Raw genomic sequence first — 21,536 nt, 5'->3', positions numbered from 1 at the left:
TGGTCTGGGCAGGTGGGTGGGCCCTGGCTCTGCAGTGGGGCTCTGGAACAGGGACGGGGTTGTTCCCTGCCACTGCTGCTCCCTCCTGCCTCAGCTCTGTGAGCTGGGACCATTCCAGCAGGGATAACCACTCCAGAGGCCCCATGCTCCAGACAGAGCACACCCTGCTCCAAACATCTCCCTCTGACAGAGAGGCAAGATGTGAAGTGTGTCCCTCAGGACCATGGGAACAGGTTCCACTCCTGTGAGTGGGGAGCACAGGGTGTCCCTGCCTGGCCCAGCTCCCCTAGAAACCTCTCCTGGGCAGGGTGGTCCCAGCAGGGACGAGCTGACATCTCTTCTTTCTGCAGAGCGACATTTCTGGGATGTGTGTGGATGGCATCCCAGCCCTGGCACCCCAAGAGGAGCAGCGAGCCTGGTGGTCTGGAGCATGGAGAGGCAGCAGTGCAGGGCACAGGCCCGGGCTGGGCCCCAAAGGTGGGTGCAGGAAGGTGTGTGGGGTGTCTCTGGGGGTGCTCACCTTCACTGGCTGGGGATGAAGAGTGCTGGGCACTGGTGGTGCTGGCTGAGCTCCTGTGCCATTGCTTCTGGCAGAGAAGTTTGATCAAAACCAGGGGAGCTGTAGGGTCTGGGATGTGGCAGGGATCTGTCAGGGTCATGGATGTGGCAGAGATCTAGCAGGGGTCTGTGAGGGTCTCTGTGCTCTGCCAGATATGGGAACCTTTCCCCAAAAGCAGCACACTGGGGAGGGTTGGGGGACACACCAAGGGCCTGGCACCCTTATCAGTTCATACACTTCTATGCCACAGCCCTGAGCTGGGATGGGAGCCCAGAGCTTATCTAGGGTGGGACAGGAGTGAGAAGAGAAGCCCATGTGAACAAACTGGGCTTTGCCCAGCCAGGGCAGAGGAACATGAGCTGATATGGTCACTGGCTGTTCCTGGGGTTATGAGTGGTGCAAACCAAGCAGAGGAGAGTGGCCATGAGCTGCTGTGACTCTCCTTAGGCTGGCTGGAATGGAGGAGAAGGAGTATGGGGAAAGCTGTGACCAAAACTCCAGTCCTGAGCCCAAGCATGAGGCTAGAGGTGGCTGACAGTCAGAAAGGAGCTGGGGTGGGCTGAGGGCTGGTGGCAGGAGGGTCACAGAAGTGTGGGAAGATAAATAAAAGTCCATGTCAAGCTCTCTGTGAGGAGGGTGCTGGGTGAGCAGCGCATCAGAGCAGCATCTCAAGGCATGGTATGAGCTTGTCTGTAATCTTTTTTTGGGGGAAACATCAGGTTTGGAGTCTCTATAATCCAGCAGGAAGGACAAAGCAGGGCTGGGGGAAAGAGGCTGATGCCAGGGAAGCACAAAGAGGAACACCTGGAGATGAAGGCAGAGCAAACCCCTGGGAGAACAGGCCAGGGTGCTGGGACACTGCAGGGGCTCAGGATTATGTACTGGGTCTTCCATCTGCCATTTGGGCATCTGCACCACCATGGGCAAACACTGGCAGCTGCAAAACCCAGTTCAGACTGCTGCCTTAGCTGGTCCAGGCCCTTCTCCCCCTACATTCCTGGAAGAAGGTCACCCTGGCCACAGTTTTTGTTATTTTTATGTGAGCAGTAAAGGTTTTGTCCCATTCACCTGCTCCAGGCCTGTACCCCAGCATAAACAGGGGATTTGCAAGCAAGCACCCATGTGGGAACAGGAGCGAACAGGGAAACTGGGATGATTTTTCTGGAGGGGAAGGATCTGAATGCCCAGAGCAGCCAAGCCCTACAACCTTCCCACTGCCTGGAACAGGCTCCACCATGGGCTTTATGAAAGAGCAGGATCTGAGTGAAAAGGCATAAACTTGGTGTCCAAACAGTGCTTCATCCTTTTTACCCAGTATTAGAAGAAATGTATTTGCCTCCTTGAGCTGGGGAATCCAAAGAAGGAGGCATACCCAGGCTGCCTGTGGGACCTGCACCCACAGCTCCATGGATGCTTTGGCAGGCTGGCATGGCCAGGGTGGGCAGATATCTTTATGCCCTGCAAGAAGGAATGCTGTGGTGGTTGAAATCAGCATAACTCACTTCCACTCTTGCCCCCAGCCCTGGCACAGCTGTTTGTGGGCATCCTCACCGCCCACAATGAGATCTGCTCCATCCATCCCTCCCAGTGAGGCAGGCACTCTCATCCAGCCCCATCCATGGCCACTTCTCTGCTTTGTTCTCCTCCCAGCCTACCCTGTGGCTCTGCTTGCTTGTCCCCTCAGTGGCAGTGCTACTGAGCTCTTGGTGCCTCATCCCATCCAGGCTCTTTGGGATACTTTGGGTTCCAATACTTTTATCTAGAATGCTAATACATTTTCTTCCTCCTATTCTGTAAGCATCATCTTGCCAGTGGTCCAAGAGAGAGCTGTCAGCCACCTCTTGCACCCTAGGATATTATTTTCTTGGCATCATTTTTTTTCTTTAAATCGTTAAATTTTTAAATCATTATTTTCATTATTGGTCATGTAGTCAAAGCCTGGGTCCTGCCTCAGCACTGAGGGTGCTGCAGGCCCGAGGTGGGAAGCAGCACATGTGCTTTGCCTCTGTCAGTGATCAACGTAAGACCTCATATTTCAGAGTATTTCTATTTATCCCCTAGTTCCAAAAAGCTTTTAGAATAAAACCACCGAATTTCGGCATGGCTGATGACCTTGCAGGAGCCTTTTAAATGGCAGCCAAAGGTTGAACAGCACCATCTAGTGCACTCCCTCCCGAATCCGCCAGCGCCACAGGGACGCCGGCTACACCCACGCACATCCCTGCGCTGGAAGGGAGCGCTGCAGGCTGGCAGCCCACCAGGCATCACCCCCCGGCACCGGTCGGACCCACCTCGCCCTGGAGGAGCCAGTGAGCCGCTACAAAGAGGAGAATTCATTTGGGAGGACTCTAGTCCGTGCTGAAGCTGATCCAAGCGGTTTCAGGCTCTGCAGATGGGATGTTGGAGAGCTTGTGGGTCCCAAGCTACCTTGGCAGGAGGGGAGGCTGCTACAGAGCACATCCCTTTGCAAGGAGGCTCTGGAATTGCACCAGTGCTGCCTGCATGCAGCACAGACTCTTCAGACCAAAGGCTCAGAGCAGTTCCTTTTCTCCAGTGTTTGCTGTTTGTTTCTTCCAGGCAGAAAAGAAGGTGTGCATTGGGAGCTGGAAGTGCCCAGCACCCCAGGCTCACATGGGGCCAGCCTCAGTGGCAGGGTGACACCAGGGGTGCACAAAACACCACTGCCATCTCAGTGGTGGCAGTTTTGGTGTAAAGGTGATATTTGGGGTGAAAGGCAGAGAGAGCTTCATGGTCAGCTGATGAAGAGGCAAAAACAACCAGGTTTGGCTAATTGGCCTCAAAGACCTTGCAGTCTGATTCCTCCAGCACACAGCCAGGAATGCTCAGTGTGGTTTATCACCTGTTTGATGCCCTTAGATAAATCTGGAAATTATTTTGGCCCCTGGTAGAGTGCAGGGTTAAGCCTCCTCATCATGAGCCACCTGAGGGGTAAAAGGCACGGAAGGGGCTCCAGAGGGAGCCCATGGCCCTCTCAGCCCCAGGCATCCCTGCTAGAGGACCAGAAAATAATGATGCACCATGAGGGCTTGGCATCAACCTGTGGAATTTGCTTCTTGTGGCCTAGGAAGGGGCAGCTGCCTGGCTGCCTTTGCTGGAGCAGGGCAGAGGTGGCTCTGCTTTCCCTGGGAGCGTGCACAGAGTGATCCTGCACTGCTGGAAGGGACATCCAGTTGCTCTGGAGGTCCCCTGCCTCTCTGTGTGCCTTGGGGGTGGGATGGGGGCTGATCCTCACTCTGGGCTGTGTCCCCTGAGCTGGGGGAATGTGCCAGGAGCCGGTGGGAGCAAGATGAGCCTCCAGCATTTCTCCCACCTCCCCATGTCCAGCCCAACCCGAGGAGCAATAAGGAAGGTCAGGGAAGGATGGCAGCATGAGGGAGGGCATCTCAAGCCCCAGCACTTCAACCACCTGCATCCTGCTGCACCCAAGCTCATTGCCCACCACCTCAGGCTCTCCCTTGCCATGGAGAAATCTTGCTCTGGTTTCTCAAATGAACTCAGTTCAAGCCATGAATCTTGCTGGGCCTTCCCCTGAGAGGTGAAAAGCTCTCTAACAGCTGATCATCTCTCATCCATGAACTGGCTGAACTGGAGACACATCTGGGGCTCCTTTAAACTTGCTGGGGAGGCTGCGGGCCTCAGCTACTCCCCTGCAAAGCACTGTTAACTCTCCTCCACCTTCTCTCGATTCTCTCGATTTCTCAGCATCCTTTCCACAACACAGATGCTGGAACCCTCCTGCTGTGGCACCCAGTCCTGTCCCAGCTGGACATCCCCCCTGCTGCTCCCACATTATCCCTCCTGCCTCCTAAACTCCCCCCATCCTTGCCAGATCCCGGGTTTCCAGCAGAAGGGCCCTGTGTTCAGTGGACAGACCCTTTCACAGCTGCTCGCATTCAAGCACGTTTTATTTGCCAGGGACTCAGCTTGTGAAGTTTTCTACAGCTGTCTTGACCTCGTCCATGTCTCCTGCCCCTCTCATTTCCCTCGCCCCGGCGTTTTTCTCAGCAGGGCTTTTTAATCTATTTCTAGACCATTGATGGAAATACTGAATAGCACTGGGCTTCCCATCCAAGCCTGGACACCCACTGAGCGCGCTCCCATTCTGCAGGGATTCCCCATTGATGGCTGTCGGTTTGCCAGCTCCCAGCCCCTTTAAGGTGTCCCTCTTGATGTTGTATTGTGCTAATTTTTAATCAGAATAGTATATGGATTAAGTCACATGCCTGAACAGAGCCCAGGTCTATTATTTCTGTGCCATAACCTTTATCAGCCAAACTTGTAATCTCTTCAAAGGATGACATCACAGTTTGACAAGAGCTATTTTCTGGAAACTAGGCTGATTGCATTAATTATATTCCCATCCTTTAATTCTTTACCAGCTGAATCCCACATCAGCTTTTCTATTTTTACGCCTGAGATCAGCATTGCACTGTTATGTGTAAATCAGCTGCGAGCATCGTTCACATGAGAGAGTGCAAGGAGACACATCATCCTGCCAGGCTCTATGCTGGGGTGGGATGGGGAGTGGCACTGCCCAGAGTGAATATTTGGGAGCTTCACAAAGCTGGAAAAAAATGTTACATTTCCAAAAGTGTTCCCTAAATGCACTGAGGCAGGCAACTGTGGCAGCGTGATCACATAAGAAAGCAGAAACAGTCCCTGTTGGAAATTATTCTGAGTTATTTCTGATTTTCAGAGGATTGTCTATTGGCTTGTTTGCATGTTCAGTTTTTAGGATGGTATCTAGGGTCTGCCTGCCTTGGAGTCTATCACTGCTTTCCAGGGAAGACACTCACTTTTGCACTTCCCTGTCATGCTACTCTCATTTGATCTCTGCATCTGGCAATTCACTTCTTCTCCCTTGTGTGTCCCCAGTACTGCAACCTCAGAGCTGGTGCACCCTGCTGCACACAACCAAACACGCCCGATTTGGGGAGTCTCCACGTGGTGTGACCCTTTCCAGTCCATGCAGTGCCACCTCTTGGCCAGCCCCTGATTTCTCCCCGCGGCAGTTGCTTGGCTCAGAGAAGCAGGACACACATTGCAGGACACACATTGCAGATTTCAAACCAGCTCCAGTTGTTGTTGGAGGCAAGAGCGCCTGCTGGACCGGTGCCCCTACACCCCCAGGCCATGGTGCGAGGTCCAAACTGCACAAAGCTCAGGTGTGTCATGGTGTTCGACACGGACAGAGCCGTGGAGGCTGGTGGTGTTTGAGGGTTGATGCCCTTTCTGGGCAGAGCCCTTCGACGAGACCCCGGAGGTCTCCGAGATTTCTCTGGGGCCGTCTCTGCCCGGGATGCTCACGGGCTCCCCTCATCCAGGGCCAGACGAAGTCCCGGAGGTGCCTGCCCAGCCGGGGCTCTGCGGGAAGCCGAGCCCGAAGCCTCGGCCATGTGCCGGAGCTGTCCGGGGAGCTCAGCCCGTGCACTTCACAATGTGCGGCGGCTCCCGGCAATCGAGGCCTCCCCGAGCCGGGACCTCCGTGCTTCCCCGGGCCGGCCCTGCAGGGGTGCGGGGCCTGCAGCCGCCCCGGGCCCCGCGTGCCGCCGCGCCGCCTCCCCGGGCCGGGCCGGGCGGGCCGGGCCCGCTCCGCCCCGCTCCGGCCGCCGGTCCCGCAGTACCGGGCGGGGGCGCGGGGGGCGCGGCTGAGCCGCCGTGCCGGGCTGGGAGGCAGCGGCGCAGGCGGAGCGGAGCGGAGCGGGGCTCGGCTCGCTGCTGCTGCTGCTGCTGCTGCTCTCGCTCCCCGCCGCCGCCACCCGCCTGCGGCCGCGGCCATGGGCGTCCCGGGCCGCCCGCTTTGTGCCGCCGCCGCCCCTCCGGGCCGCCGCCGCCGCTGAGCCGCATGGGCCGGGCCCCGCGCCGCCCCGGGCCGCCGCCGCCGCTCCGCGCGGGTGAGTGAGGCGGCCCCGGCCCAGGCCCTGCGCCGAGGCCGCGCCGAGGCCGCCGCGGGCGGGAGCGCGGGGCCGCGCCGGGGCCGCCGAGCCGGGCTAGGCCGCCCCGGGCGCGGGGGGGAGGCCGGGCGGGCCGGGAGGGTGAGCGGGGCCGGGGGCGGCGGCGGGGGGGCGGCGCGGGCCGGGTCCCGCGAAGTTGCCCGGGGGGCGGCGGGGGCCCCGCGCGGCGCCCTGTCAGCGGCGGGGCCGCCCCGGAGCCCACCCGGCCCCGCGCCTCCCGCGGGCCGGCCGGGGGTCCCCTCCGGAGCCGGGCGGGCGGCTCGGCCGGGCGCCTCGCGCGTCCTCCGGGAGGCTCCCCGGGGCTGCCCCGGCCGGGGCGAGGAGCCAGCGCCGCCCCGCCGCAACAATGCCCGGCGTGGCTTTGGGGCTGCGGTGCCGCTGCCCCGGGGGTCCCCTTCGCCCGGCCGGGGGTCACCGGGGACGTGCACCGCAGACGGGGGGCCGAATCCTGCGCTCGCTTCCAGACGCGGGGTGAAAAGCGCTCAGAACCGCCCCGTGGTGCCAAAGCCCAGCCCCGTCCCGCGGTGCCAGGGCAGGGGCTGCGTGCCGGGGGCTCGGGCCGGGTGTGAGCGCGGCGCTGGCTCCTGCCGCGCTCCTGGCGGGGCCCAGCCATCCTCGCTGGCCGCTCCTGGGTTCCCTGGGTTGTTTCACGATGGACAGGTGGGCTGTAAGGTACAGCATCGGCGGCGGTTCTTGATTTAGCCAGGATCAGGAAATGGGGGAGAAATGGCAAAGCATCCCAAAGATGTTCGTTGGTATGGGGTTTGCTTTGAGAGGGAGGGTGAGCTAAAATGTGTCTTTCCTGCTGTGTTTTTACATGCAATTGAGTTAATCCAGTGCAAGGAGTAATTTGTGATGCTGCTGGTGCTCTGCAGTACTTGGGGCTTAGAGGCTGAGGCTGTTCTGTAACACAAGGCTTTTGCTACTCGCTTTAAATGATGAGGTTAATTTGTTGAGCAGCAGAAGTAGCAACCCAGGGATTGCTCTTTTCTTCCTTCCCTGCCTTCCCCATACCTTCCATCCTCCATATTGACTCGTTTCTCTTCTTTAAAAACATCGTACTTGATCAGGTTTCCTTGTCAAGGTGGTTTTCTCATCTTCCTTTGATGACCTGAAATTTTCCCAGGCTTGTAGCATGCAATTTTGTTAGCGTAAATGAACCTTTTCTCAACGGCTTGCCTACAAAAAGCAGTGCTAGAACTGAGCTCCTGTACTAACATGCCCATCTGAAGCAAGAATGCAGTCCAGATGCCCAAAATATTAGGGTCAACGATGCATCTGGATTCCCCTAGAGCTAGACGAGGCGACGCGGCGTATTTCTGAAACGCAGAGATTTGTGAGGAATGTGGCGCTGGTATGTCACTTGAGCATACGAAAGCCACCTGTGTTTGATTAAGGTGCAGCCCTGCTTTCAGCACTAACTGGATGTTCTTTAATAATAATTTTCACAAGCCTTAAATTCCTGTTTAAGGATAAGAATTTCCTAGATTCACAGCCAGGTAAAAACATGTTGCCTTTGTTTGATCCGGTATACGTCCTGCACAGGTAGGCAGTGCAGAGGAGCTGGTGGCAGTGCAGAAGATGGCATGTGCCCTGTGGTACCTGGGTATGGATCTCTTGGATGTGGGCTGCCACATGCCAGGGTCATGTATAAACCACTGGTGGTGAGAAATTGGCTGATGTTTTAGCATAGTGTCAGCTGTATCAGTGATGGCAAATTCTGGATGTAAAGTTTTGGGATATTCTGTAACTGTCATTTTTAGCCTCTGCCTGCTTTGAGCTCGATTCTGTGCTCTCAGAAGTTACTAAGCCATTGATTCTGCTGAAAAAGAGGTGTTAGTACAGTAAAGGTGCAGAGCATAACCACTAGTTTGTTTTCTTAGAGTGTTTGTTTCCAGTGTTACTCGCTTACTTTTTCCTCGTCTGTTTCAGCCAAACAAACTTGTTCACCTTGGAGCTACAAATATTGGTGATTTGAGATTGGCGCTCATCCCCCACTGCTCCCACGCAAGCAAGGACCAGAAAAATGAATATCCAGGGGAAGGGCTTCCCCTTGGACCTCGGAGGAAGCTTCACTGAAGATGCTCCAAGGCCACCAGTTCCTGGTGAGGAGGGGGAGCTCGTGTCCACAGACCCAAGGCCAGTTAGCCATGGTTTCTACTCTGGTAAAAGTGATGTGGTCAGAAATGAGACGTCCACAGCAACACCGAGGCGCTCTGATTTGGATTTGGGGTACGAGCCCGAGGGGAGTGCTTCGCCAACTCCACCCTACCTGAAGTGGGCCGAGTCACTGCACTCCTTGCTGGATGATCAAGATGGCATCAACCTCTTCAGGACTTTCCTGAAACAGGAGGACTGTGCAGATCTGCTGGACTTTTGGTTTGCCTGCAGTGGCTTCAGGAAGCTGGAGCCGTGCGTGTCTAATGAGGAAAAAAGACTCAAGCTGGCAAAAGCCATTTACAAAAAGTACATCCTCGACAACAATGGCATTGTGTCCCGGCAGATCAAACCGGCCACAAAAAGCTTCATCAAAGACTGTGTCATGAAACTGCAGATTGACCCTGACATGTTTGACCAGGCCCAAACAGAGATTCAGTGCATGATAGAAGACAATACCTACCCTTTGTTCCTTAAGTCGGATATTTATTTGGAATACACAAGGACAGGTGGGGAAAGTCCAAAAATTTATAGCGATCCGAGCTCAGGGTCTGGGACAGGTAAAGGGCTACCTGGTTATCTGCCAACTCTGAACGAGGATGAGGAGTGGAAGTGTGACCAAGAGGCCGAGCCCGAGGCCAGCAGGGACTCGGCTCCTTCCAGCAGGCTGACACAGAAGCTGCTTCTGGAGACGGCCACGCAGCGCGCGGCCTCGGCCCGGCGCTACAGCGAGGGCAGGGAGTTCAGGTAGGTGGGGAGTGGGCCAGGGAGCTGCCATGGGGGATGTGGGAAACCTTGGAAAAGCATGGGGAGCACCCACATTGGTACAGGATGGCATTGCTGAGTGGGTCGATGGAGTGCAGAGCTTTGTTTGAAACTAATCGCAGGTTGTTTTAAAGGTGTCTTTGGCTGTTCCTGTCTGATAGTGCCAAATCATCCCTGCAGCATGTTCTTCACCTGGAGAAACTGCTGCTGGAGGTGTTCTGGAGGCAGGTAGGGCTTGGTGGGCAGTGCAAAGCCATGGGTAGCCCTCATGCACTGCAGGTGGCTGGACAAGCTGCAGTGCCAGGTTTGCTGTAGCCTGCACCAGCAGAAGGTCAGTGTTCAGGTACTGTAACATGGGCAGGTAAGCTGGGGGTGACACTTCCTGTGTAGAAATTGTCAAGAGCCACAACTGGGAGCTCACAGGAGATAGATACCCTCACCTTGGTGATGTGGGTAGGAGTGGAACAGCATTGATGGTGCTCCCTGATAATGGTACTGCTTTGCATATGCGATTTCCAGCACTGAATTCTAACGGTGTCAGAGTCAGAATCCCCAAATCCAGTTAAAACCATGCCCTGCTGAAGCTCTTCCCATCATGAAAGTAATTGCTGGGTTTTTTTAACTGTAGGACTGGCACAGTTCTGCAGCTTGTTTTTTTCTGGGTCCCCCACCCACTTCCAGCCAACATGGATTTTGAAACTTGCTGAGAGCTCAGTTAAAATTCCAGACAATTAACTTAGCAGGGAGCTCTCTGCGATCAATAAGCATGTGTGTGTCTAACCCTTGCTGAATCAACAGAACCCAGCCAGAACACATTCCTACTTTTTTCCCCCCTTTTTTAAATAAAATCTCCTTGTTTTAAGACCTGCTTAGGCTAAAATCTGACGCTTTGTGAAGATTACGAAATGAAGTAGCTGAACTGTCCTCTTCAAAGGCTCCTGCCTTATGAAAAGCATTTCTGTGTTTAATCTCCCTCAGCCGTCCCTTTAGGCTGGCAGCTGGAAGCGCATCCCGCCCTACGCAAGGTCTCGGCGCCTTTCAGCTGGCAAAATGTTCTCGGTTTGATTCTTGTTTTCTTACAGATTTTGAGGAGGGGATGTTGCATGTGAAACTCTTGGGGAGGGGGGGAAAAAGGGAATTCATGTGGGCTCCTGCTGCTTTAATCAGGAGTCAGAAAAAAAATACCCCAGTGTCTTGGGACTTTCCCATGGAATTAATAAAAACCTTGAAGTGCATTCCACTGAGCAGTTGGGTGCTCACCATAAATGAAGGATTAGAAAAGTCTCTGATTTAAGTATCTTTTTATTTAAGCAATAGTGGTGTTAAGATTGAAAATAACTTACTTGAGGGTCAGCTGTGTTTAGTTTCCTTACCAGAGCAGGTAGTAAATCCTCTGTGTGACACTGAGCTGTTTAGCTCCAGCTTCAAGAAAAAGGTGCACTTCACCCATTATCTGAATATATCTGTGCCAGGTTGTAAAATGGTGTAAGAAATGTGCTGTGAAATAGAAGTGTTTTGAAGTAGAGTTCATCAGTCCTGGGCATTTTCATAGCAGATTGGAACAACGTGAAATAAATCTTTACCTGGAGGATGGAGATCAGAGAAAATGTGTGGCTATTAATTTGTAGTGTCCAACAGCCTGTCATTGTGGCTACTGACACTCTGCTGACCTGTGGGGTACGGAGGCGAGGAAATGTTTGCCCTTCTCACCAGAGCAGGAGTCACTTCTCAGCCTGGAGAAGCTGAAGATAAGGGATATATTTTATTTTTTAAATGCTGGTCTGTCAGCTTCCGTGGTGTCCAGAGCATTGCCATGGAAGATGTTGCTGAACTGCATAAGTTCTGCATTTTTTAATTCTAAAGACTGCTCAGATATTAATTTATGAGGTGATTGTTCCTCTTTGAGCAAGCCCTTGTGGTTGAATTAACCTTCTTCCTGGATCTTGTATAGCAATAGCTGTCTTGAACAAGCTGGTTTTTAGGGAGTTGTTCATTTACTTTCTCACCTGAGGAAGTGTGCTGGAAGCTGGGGAAGCTGCTTGCAGCAGGAAGCAATGGCTGTGTGCAGCATTTGAAAAACTGGGGCCCAATTTATTTTGAAAATTTCCACAAACCCCTTTTTTTGGCATGTGTGTGGAAGAATTTCTCATTTCTCTTCTTTGGGGAATGTTGAAATAAGCTGTTTTGCATTATATCTCAGGGCCTGTTTAATCTTCCCAAGATTTAACTTCTATTCCTTGGCTTCCATGGAAACCCTAAATAAAGAGGAATCTAAGCAAATGCAGTAGAAGTATTTCTCTGTTAGCAAATGAGCATCTTGAATCAGCTCCAGGATTTTTTTTCAGCAGAAATTCATAAATCTTGATGCAGTAGCTCTGCTCTCAGGAGAACAAATGTAAAAAATTCTTCAAATGGCAGAAGACAACCCATTATTAGCGCTGGATATTTTTGAAGGTGTGCAAATGTGCAGGCAGATTTGAGAATACCCTGAAGCCAAAAGCATCGCTGTTACCCACTGTGTTTTTGTATGCGTCGGAAAAGGCCAATAGTCATTATCGTTAGGCTCCTGGAAATTAATTGGACATTGGTTATGGATCAGTGAACTTCAAAGAGGGCAACCCCCGAAGATCTCGGGCATTAACTCGCAGCTTCCGAAAGTGACACTAACGTGGTTGTGAGGGCGGCTAAATCGTTCATTAACCTTCTTCCGACACGCCGGGACAGCGTTCCTCAGAGCTGGGGAGCAGAAATTAAACCTGTGCCTGAGAACCGCCTGCAGCCTGCTCTTGGAGCGCTCCAGGAAAACACACAGCCCCTGAAACAGCTGGAAATGTGGTGCTCGGTGGTTTGCTCGTGTCTTTTGCTGGGGTGGGTTTCTTGTGCTCTCTGTTTAGCTCTGTGTGGGAAGGGGCTCCCATCCCATTCTCAAAGCATTGGAGAGCAGCACTCTCACAGGCCTTGCCTTTGCTGTCTTCTGTGGTGGGAATAGCATATGGTGTTACCTTCCAGCAGCTGTCATCTCTCCTGAAAACCAGGCAAACTGAGAGATTTACATTAATTCTGCCAATTGTTTTGGGTTTTGACCCATTCCATGGTGTGTATAGTATTGAAGAAGAAGCCCGCATGATGGTGATTAGAGGACACGTGGTGGTGGATGAAGTCTCCAGTTGCTGGATCTTGAGGACTGTTGGTGGTGGAGATGCTGGACATGGATGGAGAAATTTCTCAGCCTGGGAAATCTCTCAGCCAGGCACACTGAGAGACTTACATTAGTTCTGCCAATTGTTTCGGGGTTTGACCCATTCCATGGTGTGTATAGTATTGAAGAGGAAGCCCAGGTGATGCTGATTGGAGGACACATGGTGGTGGGTGAAGTCTCCAGTTGCTGGATTTTGAGGTGTTGACCCATTCCATGGTGTGTATAGTATTGAAGAAGAAGCCCGCATGATGGTGATTAGCGGACTCGTGGTGGTGGGTGAAGTCTCCAGTTGCTGGATTTTGGATTTTGGTGGTGGAGCTGCTGGACACGGATGGAGAAATTTCTCAGCCTGGGATTTGATATACACAGGGGGTTGGTTGTTTTTTTAAAGAAGTTGGCTCCAAGCTTTAATTTCCACAGTGCTGAGCTGACTAAGCTCACCGCGTTTCACAAGTGTTGGTGGTTCAAATGAAAAGGGTGGGTGATGTGGTTCTCCAGGCTGGTAGGAATCACCAGGAGAGTCCTTGTGCCTGTGCCCACGCACTGGCAGCCTCTCCGGACACGTGGGAGAGCAGCTCTCCCCAAAACACACAGCCAGCACTTCACCATGGGGTGTGCAGAGGAGGCAAGAGAAGAAAAGCTGAAGACGCTTTAGAGGGATGTGATAACTTCTGGTGTGGGACAATGCAATGACAAACTAACATGCAGAGGCTGGTTCAGGGAAAGTAAGGATCTCTCTGTGGCTTAGGGAGCATAAACGGTCCAGCGGTCAGAAGCTGGGGCTGATCAGGAAGGAGCTGGCTGAAGTTTAGCTGGCAGCCCTAATTTTGAGGTTGGCAGCTTCGTTCATAATTAAATATTAAATTGCACACCTCTGACTCAAGACTGTGTGGTGTTGAAGGAATTGGTGTTAATTGTACTGACCGGTTGGAAAACTGAGGATGCAAAATCAAACACTGGTGCAGGAGGAGTCGTATTTAGAAAATTTAAAGATGTGGTACTCTCTTACTGATGCTTCTTTTACCTGGAGAGGCAGCACATGCATCTTGGACTTAGGCTGTTGGAGCTTCGTGGGAACTTGTTTGCAGGAATAAATCAGCTGCTGAATGTTAGATCCATATGTAAAGTTGGGAATGCTTGTCTTGAATTAAACTTGCTGGGCCCACAGTATCATTTGTAATCAGTACAACCCTGTTTGGAATCCTTGTAGAGCAGTGGCTATTTCCAGTTTTAAAGAAAATAAGTTGCAGAAGAATAGTTTGGGTTCTGCATTGTTCTTGAGAGAAATCAGTGAATCCAGCAGGGAGGGGGTCTGGTGCTAAGAGCTCTAAGTGGTAATTTAGTAGCTGAAGCACTCTAAGATATACAGGACAGAGACTGATGGTGTTTTTGCACAAAAGTTAATGCCAGCTTTTTAAAATATATTGTTAAGTTGATGAAACTTCTGCATAGAAATGCTTACATTACATTAGCAGTGTAAAGTATTTATGCTAATGGTTGCCAAATTTTAAAATAGATTTTATTTGAAGAAGAATACCTTTTGTGCCCATAGCTTCGCCTCCACACAAATCAAGATGAAGAAGTGGTGTGTTTGTGTTTGGTTATAGATCAGTGCTTTGGCTTCTTTTTAAAGACAGGTAGTTAAGCTTTTAGCACTCTAATTTGATAAATGAGTAGTGTTTTCTTCCCTCCTCCAGCAAACAAAGCCTTGTTTTGTTGTGATTGAGCTTTATTTGGGTTACAGAATATTTTCTTTTAAAAGCCCAAGAGGGAAGTTATGTCCTCCTTTTTGGTCCTCAGGAGATTCAGGTTGGATATGGTGAAAAAAATCTCGGGAGCATGAGGGGTGGGAATCTCTGTCCTTGGAGGCCCTCATAGCTGGGTTAGACAGAGCTGTGGCCTGCCTGCTCCAGTCCTGGGGATGGTCCTGTTTTGTTGTGTGCTTACAATGATGGCACAGAGCATGAAATTCTATATTTTGAGAAGACTGGTTTGAGTTCTGCCTGGTTTCAGAAAGAATGGGATGTTAAAAGGTTGAGTGGGAGCTGAACCAATGCCAGGATGCTGAGAAGTGCACCCAGGAGGTGGCTACGGGGTGGGAACACCTTGGTTTTGATCTGCCGTTCAACTTGGCTTTATGTTTTAAGAGTTTCTTTGTTGTTACTATAATGGACTAATCCCTTGAATAATTAGTTGCCATTGGATGTTTTAAAAATGACTGCCTCTTGGATGTTTTCCTTTAATAGTCTGTTAGATTCTGGATTTATTAACTATTGAGACAGACTGTGAAATCCTGTTAGGGCAGACTTTCTTGGTGGAAAAGGGACTGAGAGTGGTGTGGGGATGCTGGGGGAACACATGCTGGCCCCATTTTAGGTTTGAGCTGTTGACTTCCCACCTTCCCAAGAAGTCCTGGCTGTGTCCTGAACTGGGTCAGTGACTGCTGGAACACGTTATGGTCTTGGGTCTTCCCTAGATTTGGGGCTTCAGAAGGTGCTCCAAGAAGTTACAGCACTGTGGCTGGCTGGTGCAAGGCCAGTCATGCAGTCACCACCCATTTAAAATAAATCATGGACCTGGTTTTATTACAATTGGTGGAAAAATCTGGTTTCAGAAGTGACTGTGTGTAATGCAGAAAATTGCTATGTTTAAAAAAAAAATCAGAACAGAGGTGCTGATATCCTAAATCGGTTCCTGGATATATCATTGGATTATTAGGCTCATCCTTAAATCCATTAAGCAAATTACAGTTAATCAGTCAAATAAAAGAAGAAAGATCTTTTGCAAGGCCCTGTCTTTTGAGCCAGGCAGAAGCTGTAGTAATATTTTAATTTTCCATCTGTCAGTGAATGTATTCAGTCACTTTGCTTCCTTATGTGGAGGATTTGAAATTAGAAACTGAGGTTAATTATCTGCATTAAATGAAATATGTGAAGACCACAAAAGCAAAAACCTTCACAATTTGGTATGGTCTGTTAAGCTAGGCAGGCTGCTTCAGAAGGAGAGGGGTTATTTTTCCCTGGTTTTGTTCCGATTGAAGGGTTTTAGTCACAGTAATTGAAATGATTAAAAAGTCAAATTGCTGGTGAATATAATTCTGAGCATCTCTCTGAAAAGATTTGACACTTGTTTGAGAGCAGGGGTTTGCTCAGCCTGGCCTGGCAGCGCGGAGCAGCCTCTATTGTGCCACCCCGGCGTGGGTGAGGCTGATTGTCCTTGGTGCCGCTTTATCCACCTCTTCCATGGCAATGGGATGTTGGAGCTCTGCTGCAGGGATAGTAGAGATGATTTGGAAGTGGAACAATGCCAGATGAAAGCTACACTTTTGAACTTATCGAATACAAAGTATGTCTAACACCATCTATCCTAACGCTATAAATTAGTTAATTAATGCCTGCTTCACTTGAAAGTGCAGCTTTGGACTCTACAAAGGTCATGCTCCTGGAAATACACATTCCCACAGCAGTCAGCTGGCTTTGAGGTGATTGGTTTGTGAAAAGGCTCATTTTATTCCTTGTTTGCAGTACACACATGGCTCGGCTTTGAGTTCCTCTGGGGGACTGCAGTATCCATCTCCACTCATCAGGTGCAAAGCTGCCCCTTCCTTCACTGGTGCAGCCCTGAATGCCCAGCTCAGGGAACTTCAGGAAAGGTCTGACTCTTCTGGAGACCCACACGTCTTGTTCCCCTCCTGTGTACCAGAGTGAGCTGCTTTGCTTGAAGTCACACTCAGAAATTAAATTGTTGCAGGTCACACTTGTGTGTAAAAGCAAAACCATCGTTCCTCACAGCCCTGGTCTGGATCCCTCACTGTTGTAAGCCAGTAATGAATTTAAGTAGAATCGCGGCAGTTTTCAGTCAGATAATCCGAATTCTATAAAACCCACATGGAAATTGGATTTTACCTTTGAAGACTCCAGAGTACGCTTTTGTGGTAAGACCTGGAATTTCTTGGTCCCCTGGCTCCCAAGATACAACCTGTCCTCAAAGTAGCAGTTTTTTGAAGGTCTTCATCTGATCTAAATCGCTAATAGATGAAGAGCTTTCATCTATCCTGATGATAAGCAGTGGAGAGAGGCAAAGCTATAGCTAGAGGAAAAAACCTCTTTGAAATACCTGAGTGAGACCTACTGGTTAGCAGCACAGCCTCATGTTAGTCCCTGGATCTACCTCCAGAGCTAATGACCAGAAACTACTGGGTTTTATCCTGCATCCTTCCCACTCCCATATATTCCCTGTCCTGTTGTAGACCAGAGAGTCAGTCCTCTCCCTCTCTCCATTTCTTTTCTGGAGGTTCAGTTTTCTGTCCTTTATCTCCAGCACATGTTTAGAGGAATGCTGGTGCTGGAATAAGAAGAGCAGTACGACTGGGCAGGTGGGATTGCCTTTTTTCCAGCACTCCATGTTTAGGTTGGGTTAGGTCTGCTGGAAAACCATGTCTGCAGTGTTTAACAGATTCGCCCTTTTGGGTCATAAATTTTGGTTGTTTGCTTGTCTGGCAGTCAGCCTCTTGGACTGGGAGAGGTTTATCTAGGAGAGGAGCTTCCTTGTTCTGCCATTGCTGCCAGCCTGGTCCATTGTGGGATTGATTGCTTGGATAGCCAAGGACCAGACAAGCTATGGCTGCACCATCCCTGGAAGTGTCCAAGGCCAAGTTGGACTGGGCTTGGAGCAATCTGGGATAGTGGAAGGTGTCCCTGCCCATGGCAGGAGATGGAACAAGATGAGCTTTAAGGTTCTTTCCAATCCAAACCATTCCATGATTCTATCAACCTCTCCAAGGTTTCACAAGCAAAGTGTGAATCAGAGCCAAGTCACTGAAGAGCTCCTAGGAAATACAGGTAGGATCCATGGAGGGAGGTGTGGGGACTCAGGATCCAGCTGTAGTTTCTGCATTTGATCAGTTTTGTCCTGGCTCTGCTCCACAGAAGTAAGAGCTGTAAAACCATTTGGCACTAGACATGCAAATGAGAGCTGGGATGAAGCTTCTGTTACCCTTGAGGATCCCAAAAGAGGAATCAACAAATAGAAATTATTCTATTAGCAGGGGCAAAGTTCACAGGTTAACCATCGTGTCAAATCAATGAAATACAGCCTTGATCTCCTGCACAAGGCCTTTATTGTGTACAAATAAAGACTGCCTGAGCAAAGACAGCAAGTTCTTGCACTGTAACATTTGCAGTGTGTTGGAGAAAGGGAAGCTCTGTACAGATGGCAGCACGAAATGTCTCCATTGGACATCGGCTTCATTCCTCCTTCAAAAGATTGTAAAACATGACCTTGGAACCTTCTTACTCTCCTTATGGCCCTGCTCAGATTGGATTTCCAAGGGGCATGTACTTCTTAATTTTTTTCATAAAATTTGGGGTCTCTGGCTAAGAGGTCTGGTCTTTGTACTTTTAATTCAGTCCATGTGACTGTCGTAACATTTATTTCTTAGGAAATGAAAAGTGTTCCTTCTTGAGCAAAGCCACAGACAGAAGCTGTTGGGTAGGCTGGCAGCCTCAGGTGTGCAGCATGTGTCTCCTGCTCATCTAGTGCTGAACCAAGACCATCACCACAAGTCCTTTGTTGCTTGGTCCATGACTCTACCAGGAAAAGCAGTGAAAGAAAAGCTGCCTTCTTTGTTGTGGAAATACTGAGATTTCGTGTGTTTCTGAACATCTGCACATTCAGTGGAACTTGGCTTTCTTCTCTTGGGAAAAGCTACTTTGAAAAGGCTCCTTGAACTTTTAAGACAGACCAGTGCTGGCAAAACGAGATGGAAATGGGCAGCAAAGGATGTGTGGATGTGTCACTACAGCAAAGGGTTTGTCACGTTGTAAAACAGCCGGGCTGATTTTCCCCTCTGGATATATGCAGTGAAGTTTGTGACCCGGGGGGTTTGAGTGCTGCCGGCTGGGGAAATCAGCCCAGCTGAGAATTTAGGAAGGCAGAGCATCCCACTGCCCCCAAGCATTGGCTTCGGGCCTTCCCCAGCCAGGGCTGGCACAGCCTGCAAAACTGATCTATATAAACCTTCCTCTTTCTGAAGAGGGGAAGCTTTCCAAATGGGCATGGGAAAAACTTTCCTTTGGTAATCCTGGAGATAACAGGTCATGCAGCTTCACCCAGTGATCCTTGCACAATAACTTGCGGTCAGGCTGAAGTGTCTATTTTAGAAAGGCATCCAAGTGATGAGAGGGAGGTCATGCAGCATTTTTGTTATCTCTTCCCATGGTTAGTTACTCAGTGTTCCCAGTGTGTTCCTTATTGCTCACTTTTTTTCCCAGCTTCAGTTTCTAGCTGCTCTGTTTTGGTGTTCTTTGCTGGCTTTGGAGGCCCCAAAAACCTCTGCATGTTTGAAAAAAGCCCTGCTGAATGGGTGTGAATGTTCTCCTTAAGTGGCAGCAGCTTTGTTATGGGAGGCCTTTTGGTTTTATTAGACTTTTCAACCCTCCGGTCGACTGTTAAACAAGCTGGAGCATGTCATGGTTGACAAACCTTCGCTCTGGTCTCAGACCTAACCTACCAGTTTAAAGGCAGTATTCTTTTGTGCGCAGGTTTCTGGGTGGGGACCATCGGGCTTCTAAGGGAAATTAATTGCGGCCTATCTTTATCCCCCCCTACCCCCCGCCCTCCACCTCAAATAAATTAAGTTTTGTGCTAACTGTTCTGTCACTTCCAAAGGCCCGGAAGAAATGTCAGCCTTTAGGTTTTCTGCTACCTGAGGTACTCAGCTGCACACTGAGAGTGCAAGTAGGTGGGAATGTGTAATTACATTATAAACAAAATAGCTGCACGATCAGTGTCAGCAACTCAAGATAAAATGTAGGAAGTTTTTTCAAGTGATTCATCCATAATTATTTAAAAACATGTTGAATTTATTCTTAAGCTTTGGAGGAGAATTCTTGCAAGGCTGGCGTTTGCTGCCCGTGATGTTTATACACCTGAGTAAATGCCTGTCTCAGCAGTTTGTCCATGTTGAGTGCTCCAGATCTAAATCCCTTCAGAGGTAAACTCAGCACACCTTTGTCTCTGCTGGCCTTGCTGTCTCCAGGCTTTTCACTGGTGAGGTGGAATCTGTTGTAGCAGTGGCTGGCACCAGGATGGGCAGAGAGACAAGGCTCACACCATTCTAATATTTGTTGTAGATTTGTTGTCTGTAGGTTTAGGCGGTGGCAAAGGCTGGATGGCACAAACACACTGATGGACTAGTGGAGAGATGGTGGGGGAGCAGCTTTGTGTGCCCACAGCCACAACAGCCAAGCTGCATCTGCTTTCCTTTTTCTACATTCTTCCAGCAGTATGTGTTGTGTGAATTGTTGGGGTCTGGGGGAGAAGGGAGGGAATTCCTTTGGATGATCCCTCTCAGCTGCAGCAGTCTCATTTTAGAGGTGCTGGAAGTCATGGTGCTTTTCCTCTGCTAGTGTCATTGCAGGTGCTGGTGCTTTGTGCCCAGCTGGGCAAAACTGAGTATTTTTATTTTCAGTATTTTTATTTTATTCAGACCTGAGCTGTTGAGTAGAGGGTTACTTGTCCCATGCTTCTCTCTCGGTGATTGCCAAGAAGTCGGAAGTGTGCTGCACTGACCTGAAAGCAGCTGGGGGTTGTTGTTGTTGTTTTTGTGCTAAGCCAGCACTCTGCCCGGCTCACCAGCCCAGATAACATCCAGCAGGGCAGGGCCCGTGCCCGCGTGGCCGGGAGGGCAGCTGGCACCGCAGTGGGTGGCACTGTGAGCAACCAACGCCTTGCAGTTTCATCAGGTTCAGGGTGCGCTTTCCTGCAGCCAGAGGCGCGGCACGGGCGCTGCTCCACCGCGGCACAGCTGGCAGAGGAGGGGAAGGGTCTCCACAATGGGCACCTCGAGTTGTGTCTCTGCTCCAGAGATCAGCAGGGCACCCCTGCTCCCTGGGACAGGTCATCAGTCCAGCTCCACTGCTCCATCGTGCTGTGTGGCTGGAATAGATGAGCAAGTTTGAGGAAGGCAGAGACTCCAGCGCTTGTTCTAGTCCCTCTCCTGCCAAAGCCTGCTGCCAGTAGCTGCAGCTTTAGTCAAGAGCTCAAGGATGCTTTTAATCTCCTGCAGCAGCCTAGGCAGAAAGATAACTGGCCCTACCGTGGTCTGTTTTCATTTCTAAATGCAGTGCTGGAGCCCCTTTCCTCAAGACCTGGCTATTGTTTCCAAAAATCCCTGACTTGGGCGCTCCCCACCTGACTGCTCCAGTGCTTTTTGGAGCTCCCGGAGAATGAGCTGATATCCCACTGGTTTTATAGTGAGGGTGCTGGCCCTGCAGTCCTCCAGAGCCTGCCCACAGCTATTCCACATGCTAAGAGGGGTAGGTGCATCCTGCAGCTCACTGGATTTGCCTTCCCAGCAGTAGGATACACTTGAGAGGCAGCAGTTGCTTGGCCTCAGTGAGGTCACTTGGGTTTTGGTTGCTGGTGGTGACGCCCTGAGTCAGCTCCACATGGATTGCTGTGTTTCTCACCTGGTGTAGGTTCTTCTGTCCAGAGCCATCAACCACACTGCCAGCAGTCAAGCTAAGAGCAACTCTTTTCCTTTGTTAATTGCTGGCTGTGGCTTGGCACCAGCAGTGTCAGAAACCCTCCCAGTAGCCCATCTTGGGCTGTGGACTCCAGTGTAGTGTGTTGCCTCGGGTGGTACAGAGTGGCATCATCCTCTCACTTCCCAGCTTTTGAAATCATCCTAGAAGCTTGAGCTGAAGAAAGGGGGTGGGACTGGAGCCAAACCTCATTCCAGGTGGGACAGTAGTGGCAGGAGCACCTATTGTCCACAAAAACGTTTCCAAGCCACAGAAGGCAATTAGCAGGGAAAAAAAATCTGGTTCATTTAAAATTTGAATTTTAAAAATAGTTATTCTTTTTTAATTTAATGAAC

The 21,536-nt window shown here is 50.6% G+C and overlaps 1 protein-coding gene across 3 annotated transcripts in view; it reads left to right on the top strand.

Moving 5' to 3' along the window:
- The window catches only part of AXIN1 (axin 1), an 82,974-nt gene that overhangs the window by 4,480 nt on the left and 56,958 nt on the right, over nt 1-21,536 (top strand). For 2 of the 3 annotated variants that reach the window (XM_066561029.1, XM_066561027.1), the window contains exons 1-2: nt 6,412-6,474; nt 8,467-9,438. In XM_066561029.1, the coding sequence (XP_066417126.1) occupies nt 8,561-9,438 (878 nt within the window). In that variant the 5' untranslated portion in view covers nt 6,412-6,474; nt 8,467-8,560. Of the gene's footprint in view, nt 1-350; nt 478-6,411; nt 6,475-8,466; nt 9,439-21,536 lie in introns of those variants that run through there. The other variant, XM_066561028.1, reaches the window with a different exon arrangement.

This window comes from Molothrus aeneus, chromosome 16 (assembly GCF_037042795.1).
Source record: "Molothrus aeneus isolate 106 chromosome 16, BPBGC_Maene_1.0, whole genome shotgun sequence".
In the NCBI taxonomy this organism is placed as follows: Eukaryota; Metazoa; Chordata; class Aves; order Passeriformes; family Icteridae; genus Molothrus; species Molothrus aeneus.
This window is presented reverse-complemented; position numbering and strand designations above follow the sequence as displayed.